Below are 17,394 nucleotides of genomic sequence, written 5' to 3'. Positions count from 1 at the left end.
GCCAACAAAGCGATGTCATCCGCAAAGCTGAGGTCCGTAAGGCATGTTGATGGATGCCAAGGTATCCCAAAGCCATCTTGGTCCATGGCAGCCCGCATAATAATAATAATAATAATAATAATACATTATATTTGAGGGTGCCTTTCTGAAACCCAAGGTCACCTTACAAAGAGAGAAATGTATCAATAAAACAGTAGATTCAAAATAGATTAAAATAAATTAAAATAGCAAAACAATAAACAAGATTTGACAACAAGCAAAATCTGTATTCAAGTGAGTAAGCCATACAAGTATGTTTTGAGCTGTGACTTAAATAAGGGAAGAGAATCTAGGGGGACACTGATTCAGGGTCTCTTTGAAGTCTTCCCCCCTGACACAACAAATCCAGTAAATGTATATTTATCGTTTGGTGTAGTAATCTGTCCTAATCTCTTTTTATTTTATTTATTTTTTCTCTGTATTTTATTTTTATTTTATGGGTAAAAGTCCTGTCAGCCTTCTGCTGAGATCTGTTCTGTTCTAATAAACCCAAATTTCAGAAACACCTTTGGAGCTGTTAAGTTTTATTCATATAGCACCTCTGAAGGCACTTTCTATTGTAAGGTAAAGACCCTGCAGTGTTACTCTAGCACAAATGCTCACTCTGATCATTTGGGAATAAAAGGTGAGGTTTTATTAGAAAAAACAAAACAAAAACTTTGACCATAACTGACTACATTTGTATACTGTATCATCAGCACAACAACCACAAGGCAGCGATCCTACCTTAAAGCTACTCTAGATGTTATTATGTCTAGAGTATATTATTATTATTATTATTATATTGGTAAATTTTAGGTTTGTCGGGTATCCTGTTTGAAGAAAACATGTTGGAGCCACTTAAATGCATGTATATGAACATATTTACATAAAGAAACATTTATTTCAAGGAACATAAAAATGCTCAAATTTTAAAGATGAGTTATTTTGTTCATGTGTTAGCTGTTTACTCGTTTTATGACGAGGTGGATGGCGTCGTTATTGTTTAGTATCCCAGATATCCAATACTCATTAAAACAATGTTAAATCAGTATCAGGCAATTCTATTGAACCAACACTGAAATCTGATATCTGCAACTCAAGAACTATACAAGGATATTTAACATTAATTGTACAAATGTTGCTGTTTACAAAGCACAGATTAATTTAAGAAGTTTACATTTAAGAATTTGTGAGCAAATTGTGCATTAGGTTGTAATTGTGTGGAAATATGCGTTTAAGGATATAAAGACGTACAGTTACAGTAAAAAGAAGTCCCTCTAAATGTTAATATATATATAAAATATCCGTTAATGGTACAAAAAATATAACGTGAATTTATCCGATATCCGTAGCCGATATCGGGCTTAATTTGATTTTCGGGACGTACGTTGGAAATGCCAGTTTTGGCATTATTTAGGAACAGCTTTCAGATACGTAAAGTTGCCTCTGATGTCGCTGCTGATGTGACGTTAAATATGAGGAAAGCAAAGAGGGAAACCTTTACGATGTGTTTTAAATGCAGAGGAACAGTCGCACAGATAAGGGCTGCTTATGCGCCATAATCACCACAAATGATGCCATAACACCTTAGCGTGAGCAGCGTGTGGCAAAACAGGATTCAAATTATGTTTAAGAATATGTGAAACAGACGTTTTTGCATGCACATCCACTTTGGTGGTCCACCGTCAGCCCTCCTCAGTGCGTCTGCGCTCTCTCCCCCCATTCTTTCCTCCTCTCGCTCTGTTGCTCAGGCGCTGTTCTCTACCTGACAGCAAGCGGAAAGAAGCACACAGAACCGCGCTCCCAGCAGCTCACCAGCAGGTATAAAGGGTCGTGCTGGAGGGAGCATCGGGTGCCCGTGCTGAACACTGAGCGGTTGTTGCATACTGCTATACACAGCGGTATGGAGCGCTCCTGATTCCAGCAGGACGCCTGGAGGAGCGCAGCCATTCTTTCCTCGTTACATCTCGGATCTGTTTGGACGTTCAGAGGCCGACCATGTCTGTACGAGAGAAGAGGATCCAGACTAAAGACAGTGTTAGCCTGCTGCCCTGCTTCTATTTCGTAGAGGTGAGTCAGGCTTTGCTTATTACCTCCATCAAACGCCTGCTACAGTGAGGATGTCATTTGATTTGATCGTATTTATATCAGAGCTGCATTATTATACACGAGCCTCTATTAGTAGGTGCGTTATATGAAGCTATATAAAAATAGGTTATTCTAATTGGTCAGCATTAAAATACAATAGCCTGTGATGAGCAAATGGCGCGCACGTTTTCATCGAGATTTCATCCACTTAAAGTATGTGATAAAGCACAGCATCCCCTCTTTACCCCCTCTGCTTGTGCTCAGCACAGCCACCTGTTCTCATTATCAAAATAGGTCAAGTAAAAACCAATGGGCTGCTGCTTTTTTCTATTTTTTAAGTAGCTATGCAGCTGCAACTATTGGATTTTATATTTCTAATATGTATGATATTAGCTGCTCACAGTAAAACACTGACATCTCAACAATCAACCGTGGTAATACACACAATATCACAACGTAGCATCATTTTTTAATTTATTTTTAATTTTTTCTGCCAATCGAAAGCAGAATGCAAACCACTAAAACAAATGTTTTTAAATTACATTTTAAGTGTTTGGGTTCATTCTCATGAGCATCAATTATGAGACCTCAACATTTCTGAAATATGTGATTTTTGGTTTTTGAATGATACATATCATAATCATCAGATTATGCAGAAATCATTGCACATTCTCACATTCAGCTGCTGTTTTTAGCCCAACTTAGAATCGTTCATCTGCCATCGTTTTTCCAGCCAGCCCCCAAAATACAAAATGAAAACACGCTGGTTTTAACTCCTTCTCAGTTTAAAACATTTTAGTTGCTGGATAGTTTTTAGGCTGTGAGTATACTTCTAAAGGAAATCGTTAGACATATAATATACCCTAAACCAAAAAGACCTTTGTCTATGGACCTGGAATTAGTCTCCTGCCTACTGCAACAAAATGAGATCAGAGTCAAAATTTCAAGTTAGAGGGTCTACACAAAAACGCTTTAAGCAGAATATTTTGGAAAAAGTATATAAGTGCATGTTAGGAAGCTGTAAAGTTTAGTCAGTAAAAAGAAAGTACACCTGCCAATTCTAAGGCTTTACTTCTCAGGAAAAATACCACGATCTGAAGCACACTGGCATCAGATAATGGAAAGAGTCAAGATATTATGAGGTTAGTTCAGGCCTCAAACGCTGTGGTGAGGAGTCAAGAAAGCTGTGGATAAACTACCCAGAGACCTCAATGAACCGAAGCAATGTTTTAAAGAACAGTGGATCAAAATGAGTGTTGCTCACTATGTGTTTATACACCTCTCTGCATTTAATTATTAGTTTAATTAATTTAATTATTATTATTTATTATTATTATTTAATTGTTATTATTATGTAATTATTAGTTAGTTAACCTCTGTCTCTCTTCCACAGCATGTCTTTATCCTGTCTTCCTTCTCTAACACTAACCAATCACAGCAGATGGCCCCGCCCCTCCCTGAGCCTGGTTCTGCCGGAGGTTTCTTCCTGTTAAAAGGGAGTTTTTCCTTCCCACTGTCACCAAAGTGCTTGCTCATAGGGGGTCATATGATTGTTGGGTTTTTCTCTGTTCTCTTTGTATTATTGGAGGGTCTTTGCCTTACAATATAAGGGGACTGTTGTTATAATTTGGCACTGTGTATATAAAATTAAAATGAACTGAATAGAAAACAACTACTTGAAAGGTAGAGCTCTGCAAGCTACTGGATTATGGTGCATTTAGTTGTTCACACAGTCCCCCTGCATTGTGTCTTAGTTTTTGTTAAAATGACACAGTGTAATTTCACTTGTGTTGTTGTTCTCAGGTTGTATTTGCCTAATCTATCAAATTTTGTAATTTCTTGTTATGTCCTGATAGTAAAACCTTAGAACTCGAAGGGGATGCACTTTTTTTTTTTTTTTTTTACCATTTTTAGGTGACAAATAAGTGCATTTAGTGCAGCCATGACAGAAGCAGATGAAGGCCAACAGTATAGCGATGCATTTTTATTTTCACACACATTTTTATCAGGAAAATCAGGTTAAAAGGTCGGTTACAAGATAATGAAAATTAACTGATGATTTCAAACATTGAAGCGCTACATGCAGCTTCTGTTGGCCATTGCTCATTCCCCACTGCTATCTTTATGCACGCCCTAATTCACTGCTGGCCTTTGGCTCTACAGTTATACAGCATTATGTATAATATATGACTCCATTTAATACTGTGTGATAGATATTTCTGTAATGACTGCAACATTTCCATGAACGTCTCTCTCAGCAGTGACATTGTCAGGGGATTCCCTGGATTTTGTTTTGGGAATCTTTCATTCACACGGCAGTGCGACCTCACTGCAGTTAATGTGGCAGAACAGTGAAAGTCAGCCTTGAGCTTTTTAGAATCACTGAAGCAGCTCACTGAAGGATTTTTGCTTTTCTATTTTTGCAAACAGCAGGAGGCATTTAAAGTAGGTCAGTGCTGAAAGTTTACTGTGCCCAAAGAACAAAGTCCCTTGTACTTATTGTTGTGGTGAGAATGATGTGTACACTGATCGTGGGCATGCATGTCATGCTAATGTGAGCCTCACATGATTTCTTTGAAGTCTTGTCTTTGCAGGGTGGAATGATTGTACAGCATTCACCTTTAATACTTAAAACAACAACAATTGAATGCACAAGTTTTAATTAATGTTGGAGTTTCTCTAATTCACATATGGTCAAAAGTTTAAAACATCTAGCTATTGATTTGAGGTGAAGTTGAAGAATTTGGAGGCAGTCCTCCTCCTCCTGTTTACTTTGTGCAATGTACCAGTACCACTGGGAGCAAAACAGCCCCAGAGCATGATCCTACTGGGAGCAAAACAGTAAGTAAGTTAAATGTATTTATTTGGTGCTTTTCACAGATACAAATCACAAAGTGCTTCACAATACAACCAGAAATATAAATAATAATATAAAACATTAATTAAAAGCTTGTTTGTATAGAAATGTCTTCAGCTGCTTTTAAAAGAGTCGATGGAGTCTGTACAGCCTAAAGACAACAGAGCAGACTCCACAGCCTTGGTGCCCGGGACCAACAGTGACCTCTGACCTGACGACCTAAGTGCTCAGGATGAAGTTTCAGCAGGTCAGAGATAAACTCGGAAGCTTCACCGTGTAGAGCTCTAAAAGTTACGACTGAAATTTTAAAATGAAACCTAAAATTTACTGACAACCAAGGAAGAGAAGGCAAAACTGGATTCCGGAGCGTTCTGTACAGTCTGAAGGCGATCCAAAGCTGATTTGTTGAAATAAGTAAAAAGACCATTACAATAATCCAAACGAGAAGAAATAAAAGCATGAATAATCACCTCAGGTTCTGCCTTTGACACCAGTAGTCTGAGTTTAGAAATGTTTCTTGGATGAAAAAAACAGTTGTTTGGAGTGTTTGTCAAGCGACATTGAACTGTCAAATATAACACTCAAATTTCTGAGACAGCCAGAGCATGATCCACCGTGCTCGACAGCTGGAACAGTTTTCTTAGGTTTCAAAGCCTCACTTTTACTCCTCTCGCCGTTGTGGCCACGTAGCTCAATTCTCGTCTCATCGTTAGAACTGCAAATATTCAGTTGAGCTTGGAGGAGTGGATTTTGGAGCAGTTTGCAGTTTGACCCTGAAAAAGGTGTGCTTATGTACATTTGTCTGAACTCATTATGTTGGAATCTGCAGTTGTTTAGGAATAGTTTCAAGAGACCTTACCAACTAGTGTAAATTTGTAATTCTACTTCTTTGACTTGACTTTTGTTGTGAATACCAGTCAGTCCAATGACTGTTGTTAAATCCTTGCTACGCTGCAAAGAGAAACGAGTAGTTGTGGTAAATAATGAGCAGTTACTAGACCTTGGTCAAGTTAGAAGACACCGTAGATCCTTTAGCACCACTTACTGAAAGGATTGAATGCATGTCTATATTTGTATGTATACTTCTGACCCTGTGTGGATTAGATCAGTGGTCACCAACCTTTTTCGCGCCACAGACCGGTTTATGTCTGACAATATTTTCACGCACCGGCCTTTAAGGTGTCACAGATAAGTACAACAAAATAAAACCAGTACTGGTACCAAAAAAAAAAGAAGATTTATTCATAACAGACGGGAAAAGACCCAGGGAAACCAAGTTAATGATAAAAACCCTGAAAACCATATTTCACACCAAAGCCTCAGCTCTCGCGGCCCGGTACCAAATGGCTCACGGACCAGGACCGGTCCATGGCCCGGGGGTTGGGGACCGCTGAATTAGAATAAATCTAAAATAAAGTGAACCTTGTTCACCCACTTTCTTTTTAAACATGAATATTGTACAATCATTCTACCCCAGGAAAAAACATTTGAGGGGCAGACAGTAAGCAGGGCATTACTGCTAATCAAGTGAGTCAGTTTTGTGCAATTATAAGAGAATCACAGTTCATCTGCATATTTTAATGCAGCTCTGGAGGCTTTGCTGCAGATTTTCTCTGTGTAAAACAAACGGTGGTGGATCAGGTGCTCTGATGAAGGAGTCCTGTTAGCGTTTTGCTAGTCAAGGTTTTAATGGTGAGCACAGTAACAGCGTGACTGGTTTGGAGGCTAGAAACATGTTTTCTTCACTCTGCTTGAGATCACGGTTTCAATAATGGCTCCGCCTCTTTGTTCTTCACGGTGTGTAAACAAACGCCGACTCCATGTTAAACTGTGAAAGTGTCATCATGTCTGCTGCTGTTGTGTTATCAGTGTTTCTGTTTAAAACTGGTGCGTCACAGAGCCGTGCCTTCAGTGAAGCATCGAAGAAAAGAATTTGTGTCGAGAATTTTTTATTATCAAATTATTCGAAATACTCGATGAATCGTTGCAGCTCTATTTCCAACTACAGGATGGATCACACTCGTCAGGCTCCCCAGGAACCTGATGTGTGTGCCAGGATACCTGAGAGGAGAGTTTGCCCGTTAGATAAACCTCGGCTTTGGAGGAACAGTGTGGTGTTCATACATGTATTCGTCTTACACCTTGTTTACTGTGATGAACACAGAATCTGTTGTCTTCCACTGTGTGACAAACTGAGCCTGACTCTGTGCTCCTCTATGAGCATGCTGTTTTCTCAGCCCTAGTTTGTTTCCTTCCACTCGACTGTTTATTACTGCAAACACAGCAAAGCAAGCTATTATGTGGCTGCATGTCAAACAGCAAACTATCTGGATTCATTAAGCTTTGATGCTATCAAGTATTTCCCTCAATATTCATTCAATAAAAATGATATATGATAATAATAATACATAGTCAGCTTTATCACGGCTTTAGTCTAACATGTGCTTAACACGGTCTTTTACGTTTGCCCCAAAGGTTTTTCAGAATGCTAAAAACTGACAATGTTTTTCAAGGTTCTGTGGTTCAGTGGCTAAAGACAGAACTTGTTGTTTTAGACAGATGTCCTGAGCGTATGTGTGAAGGAAAGCTGCCAACATTTATTTTATGTGCCATTAAAAGTGTGTGCATTTCACACAGCTAGTCCTGACTTACTGCAGCCTCAAATTCTGCCAAGAGGCTCTTGTACTGGAGTGCTGAGCCATGGAAACAGTTGGCATTGCCACCCAGTCACACCTGACACCCCCGTGCTTTCAAACAGCTTGCTTCATCTGTTGGTCTAATAATAGGAATATACAGAACAGAATGAGGTGGAAACAGTCTATTTAGCCCTTCATCCATTCATCTTAACTGTTTATCCTGCTTGGGCCAGTGTGGGGGCTAGACGCAGAGTACAGCCTGGGCAGGTCACTGAGCTCAAACAGACACAGTGCTTATTAAATATTTCCTACAGAATTTCAGTGAGGATTACTGAATATTAACACGTTTATGTAGATGTAAATATCGCTGAGGTTTGGTTCAGCTAACTGGTGTGAATTCACAGTCCATAACTCAACATATTACACTGTAGTGGAACAGTTCAAGCTTCCAAGCCTTTAGTTTATAAGCTCTTTTGCCCTTTCATGGGTATTTTAATCTAATTAGCACGTCTTTTTCAAGCTAACATTTGTTAGCCACAAAGTTAGAGAACAGCACAGGCCTGGACGTTTGTGCAAGCAAAGATGACACAGACATCAGTGCAAGCTACATATGAACTTAATATTATTGTTAAGACAAAAAACAGACAAAAAACTTGGAGAGGAGGAACAAAGCTTAGTTGACTGAAGTTGCTGCAATATCCTTTTTCTTGTCACGATAAGAACAGCTCCACCTCCTTTGTTTACTGTTGTTAGCAGTGACATCTGATTTGCTTTTCCTGTTTTGTTTCAGATATTATTTTGCATCAGCTGACAGCAGCTGGACTTCTATTCCAAATGTTATTTGACAATAAACTGAAAGTGGGTTGTGAACCTAAATAGATCCAACCTGTTTTATTTGTTCTCCTGGAGATGTGAGTCATTATTAGCAGGAAGTTTCACTAAGCCTCATGGATTTTAAAAGATTAATGTTGATTACATTTGATGCCTGTAATACTGTGATTGCCAACCAATATTTACGAGAACACAGACAAAAATCAAAAGTAAGTATATATTTAGGTATTTTTAGTCTGAGCTTGAGCCCTTTTCAAAGTTTAAGGAAGCTGCAACTAAGGTAATCATGCTGCCTGCATAGTTTGGTGATTGGATACTGTAGCAGCTATCCAGCTACTGTGGGTTGTCCTCAATAAGAGTGAGAGCACTTCACTGTTTTGTACAGTTCAGTTACTTTTTGCATGCATACCCAATACTGCTGGGTACATACTATGACCCAGTCAAGGAGCAGTCGCTGTCCACTCTAACAGCAGTCTCTCTGTAGAGATTCTCATAGCTACCTACTCATTAGTTATTATTCATCTCTAGCTACAGAGCTAATCGCTCTCTTCGACAGCATGTTTTCCTCCTCCTGTTACCCCAAACTGGCCCCTGAGCCTCTGTCAGAGGTTTCTTCTTATTAAAGACAGTTTTTCCTTCTCACTGTCATTAAGTGCTTTCTCAGAGGGGATCATTTGATTGTTGGGCTTTTCTCTGTATTATTGTAGGGTCTTAACCTACAATATAAAGAGCATTGTGATTTGGCACTGCATAATTAAAAATGAATCGAACTGAACTGTGTGCACTGCTCCGCCTCCATGTGCATGTCGTGGGCCTACATGTATTATCTAAGGAGAGGAGATTCTCAGCTAAATCACAGCCACACTTCTTCCTTCTGCAGCTAAGCCAGTACAAACACAGCTGACAGCCACAGAAAAGCTTCAGCAACACTTGTAGGATAAAGAACAACTCTGTTGTTCGACTGACACATTTCATCTTGTGCCCTTCATCAGGGTCATGGTGACAGGCTGTTTTTAATGCATCTTGGAAGTAGGTGAAGTTGTGCCAGAAACCGTTGCTTCTGCAGTAGTTCAGTCATGAGTTAGCTGGGCTCCTAAATAAGACTTTGAGAAAAAAATGCAAGGCACAATCAGTTTTATTTGCAGTTTTGAAATAAAACTTACGATATGACAAAAAAAGGGGAATGAGACACAAAGTAGGCTGGCAGCGAGCATTTGCATATGTAGGCCAATGGAGGATCTCTGCTGGGCTGAGCTATCCCAGAGGACACGAGGCTTTTCAGAGAAAGGCAGCATAAGCAATGCAAGACAGTCTTGGCTCCGATCACTCTGGTAATCCTCCATTCTGACAGCACTGGTCGCTTTGTGAGCCTTCAGTTGATTCACTAATCACTGTCTGTAAAATAATTGTTTTCATTAGGTATTCAGTCAAATAGTCATTACTTGGGTAAACTAGCCTATCACTAAAATGGTCCAATAACACTCATTCTGTTTGTGTGCACTTTCATCAGCACCAAGTTACAGTCTTCCAGCTGAGTGTGAAAAGCCTTTGCCTCTGGATGCTGTACGACAGCAAAGCCTGTTTTTGAAATATGTGTCAAGTTGGGTGCTTCAGATGCTTTAGAAAATGTTGTTTTTCTTTTCTATTTATTCTCTGAGAAATGGGGAATTAATATGACAGAAATATCCATAGTACCAGTTTGCCCAGTGGTAGAACTCTCCATCCATGTACAAATGTGTTGTTGAAATAGGTCATTGACATCTATCCGTCTGGAAAGGGTTACAACAGTGAACCACAGTGTCAGTCAGAATCCATAAAAGGAGAAAATATGGCCAGCCTACCAAAATTACTGCACGACTGCAACTAATCCGAAGACAAGAAAACAATCCAAACATCATTAACCTGCAGGCCTTATTTGTCTCAGTTAAGGTCAAAGTTCATTGTTCAACAACAAGAAAGAGACTGGACAAGTGGCATTGATGGGAGTGTTCAAAGGAGAAAACCAGTGCTGACCACACAACGACTCATCTCAAATTTTCCAAAAATAATCTCTAAGACTTTTGGGCCAATTTTCTGTGGACTGACAAAAGTGGAACTTTTTGAATGTACAACTTCCAAAAAGTTCAACTTTGGAACTCACATCCCATTACATGTGTCTTAAAACTAACACATTTCCTGAAAGCATCAAACATGGCGGGGTAGCATGATGGTCTGGGGCTGCTTTGCTGCTTCAGCGCTTGAATGCTTCGCCTCTACTGATGGAACCATGAATTCTGCTGTCTATTAGAAAATCCTGAAGGTCACAGCCATGACTTTCCACATTTTGCTACAAGTCAGACACTTAACCCCACATTAAAATGAATAACAGGGGTTTTTAATTGTATATACAGAAACCTGACGGAGATGACTGGCAATACTTTACCTCAAACAACTGAATGGATACATACACTGTTTGAAGCAACTATTTGCAGCCTCTTTGCACCCGTGATGCACTAACTGTATTTTTTTAAGCCACTTATTGTGTTTGTTTGTTTTTTTTCCCACAAAACAGTGAATTTCACTGACAGAGGACCTCTCAAATTAAAATGATACAAGAAAAAAAAATCAACTCAATTCAAAACCAAATACAAAAAGGGGAGTTTGTGACGATACTGTATCAAGTTTAGAAAGGAACCCTTTCTTACTATTCAGTTACAATACTTAGTTTTGTTACAATAACCTATATCCCTCCATCAGTCCAGCTACAGTGTAGCACAGTTCCACCTCTGTTGGAAAAGTCCATTTTTAATTTCAGACTTTTTTCAGACCTTTTTCAGTCTCTGTACCCACAGAGTTATAGATGGTTGTTCTATTTTCCTTCAGTTTGCATTAGTGGGCGGTCCCAAGATATATGTGAGTGGGCTCTTATTTTTCTACATTCTATTTCACTTTTCATAATATTTTCTATTAAAATATCTGAGACCCCTTCTGCCTTATATGTTAGAGACTCATCTAATTGTTGTGTAGTTTCTTATAGCTATTTAAAATTGGAATTGGAATTGTTCCTGAAGCTGGTTACATGACTTGTTCCATTAATGAATTGATTTATTGTATTAAGGCCTGCATTAGCCACCTACTAAATCCACTGTCCCACACAGGAACTCTACATTGCCTCTCACTGTCATGACACTTGAGACAGATAAAGAGCCCCCCATTTTTTTCTTATTGTTGTCCACACCTCCAGAGTATGTTTTGTCCAATCATTTTCTATTTTTAGGTTTTTGACAGATTTTGCATTAATTAAAGGTAAAGTGTTGAAGTCCCCGCCATAAGTAAGAGTCCTTCACCTTCATTTGCCAAGGGATGCAATCTTTTTCATCTTCATTTGGAGCTTATAAGCCTCCAGTTGTTCCAGTTACCATCATATAATGGCCTTCGTCATCCTGAAAAACCTTTCCATTACTGTAATAAGCACATTTGTTAAACAGGACAGCAACCCCTCTGTTCGTCCTGCTCCTGCAGGATGCATTATATTCTTGGTTGATGTTCTGTCTCAGATGCGTGAGTTTCTTGAATGAGAGCTACAGAGCACCGCAGTCTCTCCCACATGATGGCATATTCCCCTTTGCGTTCTAACATGTGTATAATGTATACATGCTTAGTCTGTAAGCGAAAATGTAAACTCTGCCTGTAACATGTCAGAGAGAAAGAAAAAGAACAGGGCTTCCACGCTTCCAGTCGTCCACATTGTGGACAACCCCCATTTATACTGGGAAGTGTGACCCTCCTTCTCTGTGGGAAAAAATGCTTAATGCACAAATAACCAATATCCCACTGTTGTGTAAAAATGAGTGTGGTCCACTCATATTAATCCTACACTTCCTCCGCCTGGACTTTATGAAGCATAATGTTTGTAAATATGTGACAGTTTACATCTATATTTTGGCAGAAACAAATATCCAAATATCCTCTGTCTTCGTTCTTTTTTCCTTTTCTACATGTCAATCAGCATACCTTCAAGTCACTCTAGCATTTAACTCATTTAAAGTTCTTCCTGCATGAGGGCCCTCGGGTCTGATGTTGAGAACGCTGTCTCTCTTTGTCTCTTCCTGTTCCATGCCCAGCCTTCCTTCAGCTCGTCTTCGATGCGCTCTCTTTCTCCACACCATGTTCTGACTCTGAGCTCTTTCAGCAGTAGTGCAGCCTCTGTTAGTGTTGCAAAGGTCTTCTCTCCTGCATCCAGTTTTATTCTCAGGTTTGCTGGGTATAGACATTTCGCCTGCACCTTTTTTTCTTTTAAGTTGCTTGATAACCTCATATATTCTGGTTCTCTTCTTCTATAGGTCGGAGGAGTAGTCTTGGTCAAAAAAGATTTGTTTATCTTGGAAAAAGACTTGCCTCTGGCTCCATGCTGGCGGTATGATCTTGTCCTTTACTCCTGTATCTATCATCTCACTATGATAGATCTAGGAGGCGTCGTGGGGTCTGTAGGTAGAGGACCACGTGAACGATGCGCCCTCTCAATCATGATACCCATCTCCGTTGGGAGTTTCAGTGATCCAGCTTCCTGTTAATTTCGATCATATCATTTCCTTCACTTCCCTCTGGAATCTGAAAAATCCTTATGTTGTTGCATCTCAGTCTGTTTTGTAGCAGGAATCACATCTGGTGTCGCATAACTGTGTCTTCTGCTAGTTCTTTCCTCTATTTGTCCAATTCGCTCTTCCTGTTAAACCATTTGGTCTCTAATATCTGTGACCTCTTGTTCCAGTCTTTCGAGTGACATCTTTGTGTGGTTGTGTCCATCATGGTTCTCTTTACGTAGCTTTTGGAGTTCTTCCAGTAGCATTAGATCCAGATGATCTTGGCTAGTGTCAGCGGTGTTTAAGCTAGCTGGGCCTTTGTTTATCTTCTTTTTCCTTCCAAATATCTTTGTTTTTTGTTCATAGTCATTTCATATAGGTTTTCTGTTCACCTGGCTGTTTAACAGCCTGTTGACTTCAGTCGTCCCTTATTTCGTGTGTTGTGTGGCGGAGCTTTGTTGTTTTGCTGCTTCACCGGCATCACCGGAAGTCTGCCTGAAGTGTTTCTTTTTTAGTCACTATGTGTTTATATACAACTCTGCATGTGATCATTAGTTATTATTAATCTCTGGCTCTCTTCCACAGCGTGTCTTCGTCTCGTCTTCCTCCCCTCACCCCACCCAGTTACGGCAGATGGCCGCCCCTGAGCCTGGTTCTGCCGGAGGTATCTTCCTGTTCAAAGGCAGTTTTTGCTTCCCACTGTTGCCAAAGCAGTTGCTCATAGGGGGTCATGTGATTGTTGGGGTTTTCTCTGTTTTCTTTGTATTATTGTAGGATCTTTTTATTACAACATTAAGCACCTTGAGGCAACTGTTGTTGTGATTTGGCGCTATATTAAATAAAATTCAACTGAATTTTGTGTTGATCATGGTTTGTTGGATATAATAAGCAAATTTACAGAAAGATTATTCCCCTGTCTCTGCCATCTGTTGTGGCGTCTTACAATGGTGTAGAATTATAGGAAGTTAAACATTGCCAATTCTTAAAACTTAGACCCTGTAATGATGGGTTAAAATATATGTGGAACGTGCATATCAACATAAAAATGTGATGTTCAATTTATGTGAATAAAAACACTATGTACTCATGTACTAGTCTTGATCACGTAGTTTCTGTCAGGGTGGTGAGGCCATTATGCAAAAGTGCACCCAAAAGCAGAGCGACAAAGACTAAGATTTACAGAGTTTACTTTTACACCAGAGAATGAAGATAGATACAAGTCTGGGGAAGGAATACACAGGTTTCTTCCTCGTCTGAAGGATGTATTGACTTGGGATGGGAATTGATAAGAATTTCACAAGTCTGATTCATTATCGATATTACTTATCGATTGTTACTGGGTTCTCACTAGCGCCGCTTTGATATGCTGCTTAGTGATGGTGGTAACTCTCAAAGACATTTGTGCAAATATCTGCATGTTGTGCTGTCAAATGTTTGTGCGTGTTGGATGTATTTCCCCTCTTTGTTGTGATCAGTGTTGGGTTGTTACTCAAAAAAGAAATGCTTTTATTAAAAGTAAGTTACTTAATCACTCCAAGGAGAAAATAATTCATTATACTGCTCATAGCGTAACTCTTGGTTTTTGGCTAGCTTAGCGTTAGCATGCTGTCTGTGCAGGTGCTTGCAAAGAGCCTAAGTTGTGTTAGCAGCATAATACAGTTGTTTCTGTCCTGGATGCAGTTTGCACTTTACCATTACGCTCTCATCCTTAAAAATACAAATAATGTCCATATCCGCCCTGTAAGTGCCCTACTATTCCAAAGATTCTCCATGGCAGGGTTGAAGATTCAGCTCCCACATGCCAGCAGGCCATTAATCACTGAGATATGAAATTATCCTGCGGGCCGGATATAATTGTATCACGGGCCACAGCCTAACGATTCACAGGAATTCCACTACCCGATTCTCATCCCTGGTATCCACCGAGAGGAGCGAGTCTAAGTTCCAGTTTCCACAGAGTGCAATTTTGCCAGTAATAAATGAACTGCTTATCTGGAGCGCGAGGGAGAGGGAGGGGTTGGGCACTGGTTAAATCTGTAAGATGGAAGCTGTGGGAGGGTAAGCAGACAAGTGGTGGATGGCGGATGATCCAGGTTGAATATGAGTGTTGACCAGAAATCACAGGAAGACAAGATAAAGCCCAATTACCACACGAAGGAGGCAGATGAACTGGTACGACTGGATGCAGCCACTGGTCCCTTTATATTAGAGCAGATGAACCAGATATGAGAAGGGAGAGTATAGTTTTTATATAAAAATACATGGAAAAAGAACATTTTATAGTAAACATTTTAATTTTGAATCAGTCACCTTATAGATGTTGTGAATTTTGGTTCTCTAGGAAGTTTCATCTAGATTGAACCGGTCATGTAGGAGGAATTCAGGAGCAATTATGGAATTATCTTTGCCTAACATTAAAATTTGTGTGATGATCTGAAACATCATCATCATCGTCATCAGCGTTTATGAAGCGCCTTGAGGCGAATTTTGTTGTATATAAATAAAATTGAATTGAATTGAATTGAATTATTTATATAGCACTTTAAAAACACAGCTGAGAGACCAAAGTGCTGTACAATACAAATATAAATATAGTAATAAAATAGCAAAAAGCAGACATAGCAATAAAATTAATAAAAGTGTCAGTTACCCACAGAGTTAAAAGCCAGGGATGGCCATTTAGAGATTTAAAAACCAATAAAAAGACTTTAAAACGGACCCTAAATTCAATTGGAAGCCAACGTAGAGAGGCCAAAACCGGAGTGATGTGGTCGAATTTCCTTCTGATAGTTAAAGATCATGCCGCAGGATTTTGCACTAGTTGCAAGCGTGACAAAGTGCGCTGCCCAACCCCTATCAAAAGAGAATTGCAATAATCCAACCGTGAAGTAATAAAGGCGTGAATAACACTTTCCAAGTCACGCTTGGAAAGAAAGGGCTTAACCTTTCTTTAAACATTCTTAAACATTTAAGTTTGACAAAAAGCTAAGAAATCAGGAAGGAGGTAAAGATTTTGTCATAGCGCTGTAGCTTGGTTATACGTTTGATGTTGAATCCTCTTATGGCGAGTTTGGTATTCCTTCAAACTGTAAATGCATCACTCAGCAGCTTCAGACTAAATCAGTGCCTCCTCCTTTATGTAACTACACTGACACATGTGGACGGTGGTGCTACAGAGGGTATCTGCCCCTAGCAGGATGTAATCACAGCTGCAGCACTGACCCTCTAACCTGGAGGCTGGTTCCAAAGGGAAAGGTCCTGAGAAATGAAGGCTTTGTGTCCATTCTACTTTTGTGTGACAGAATTCACTTTATGACATTTTTAACTTTCTGCTGATATACTGGAATTGCTACCAGTGAGTCACTCAAAAAGCTCTATGACTGTTGGTGCCATTGGCCCAGGACCCACCAAAAATAACTGCCAGGAAAAGCCCACTGGAGCCCGCTTTCCATTTTTACATATCAATTATTCAAAATGCACTGTCTCTTCACTGTGCTCTCATCTCTGTAATCACTAAGGAGCTGCCAGGAACATATACGAGCCAGCAGAAGGATTGTGTCAGAAGAACTTTAAGAGGAATTTTATATGCTTCAAGTCCAAACAATCAACCAAATTTAAATACTCACAGAAGCATAAAAGCAGGAAACCAAATCCAACTGAAGCAGCACTGTGCCAAAAGTCTCATGTTACAATATTATGTGTAGTGAGCAAAAACTGTTGCTTTGCTGAGAGTCAGAGAGCTAAAAGTCCTATATGTAGAGGAAAGGTCACACGGTCATCATACACATGTGAATGATCTTTACTGTTTTCGGGACATTAGATCATGAGTTAATTCCTCTACGTGCATCTTAATCTATTCTATATTCATTAAAGTTCAGTTTTGTTTTCATTCTGATCATTATGGGTTACAGCTCATGAAATCCTGTACCTTAAATGATTATAATATTTATTTTCAAAAGTGAGTAAATTACTGTTCAAACTCTGTAAGTACTGTGTGTTCATGCCAGTGACTGTTACTGCTTTTACAGTCCTGTAGAGTCTGCCAGATGGCAGGAGTGTGAACAGTGTGTGCTGTGGGTGGGTGCGGTCCTTGATGATATTGTGTGCCCTTTTCCTGACCCGAGCGCTGTAAATGTCCTGAGTGGTGCTGTTCCCGTACCACACTGTGATGGAGTTTGTCAGGATATGCTCCACTGTCCATCTGTAGAAGTTGCTGAGAAGTTTGGAGGTTAATCCACATTTTTATTGTTGAGCCTTCATGATGATCTGCCATGTGTTATGGGTCCAGGTGAGATTCTCACTGATGTGGGTGCCGAGGCATTAAAGAAAAACTTTAACCATTGGAGAAAAAATTATTCATAATCATCTCACAGATGTAATATCATCTACAGCTACTTTC

General features: G+C 39.6%; 1 protein-coding gene across 1 annotated transcript in view; it reads left to right on the top strand.

Moving 5' to 3' along the window:
* The first annotated feature begins 1,762 nt into the window (after positions 1–1,762).
* LOC134618658 (phospholipid phosphatase-related protein type 4-like) overlaps positions 1,763–17,394 on the top strand; it is a 57,233-nt gene continuing 41,601 nt past the window's right edge. The window contains exon 1 of the mRNA XM_063464151.1: positions 1,763–2,091. Within this exon, the coding sequence (XP_063320221.1) occupies positions 2,020–2,091 (72 nt within the window). The 5' untranslated portion in view covers positions 1,763–2,019. The remainder of the gene's footprint in view (positions 2,092–17,394) is intronic.

Source organism: Pelmatolapia mariae, linkage group LG20 (genome assembly GCF_036321145.2).
Source record: "Pelmatolapia mariae isolate MD_Pm_ZW linkage group LG20, Pm_UMD_F_2, whole genome shotgun sequence".
Classification (NCBI taxonomy): domain Eukaryota; kingdom Metazoa; phylum Chordata; class Actinopteri; order Cichliformes; family Cichlidae; genus Pelmatolapia; species Pelmatolapia mariae.
Note: the sequence above shows the minus strand (reverse complement) of the source record. Positions and strands in the feature narration are given on the sequence as shown.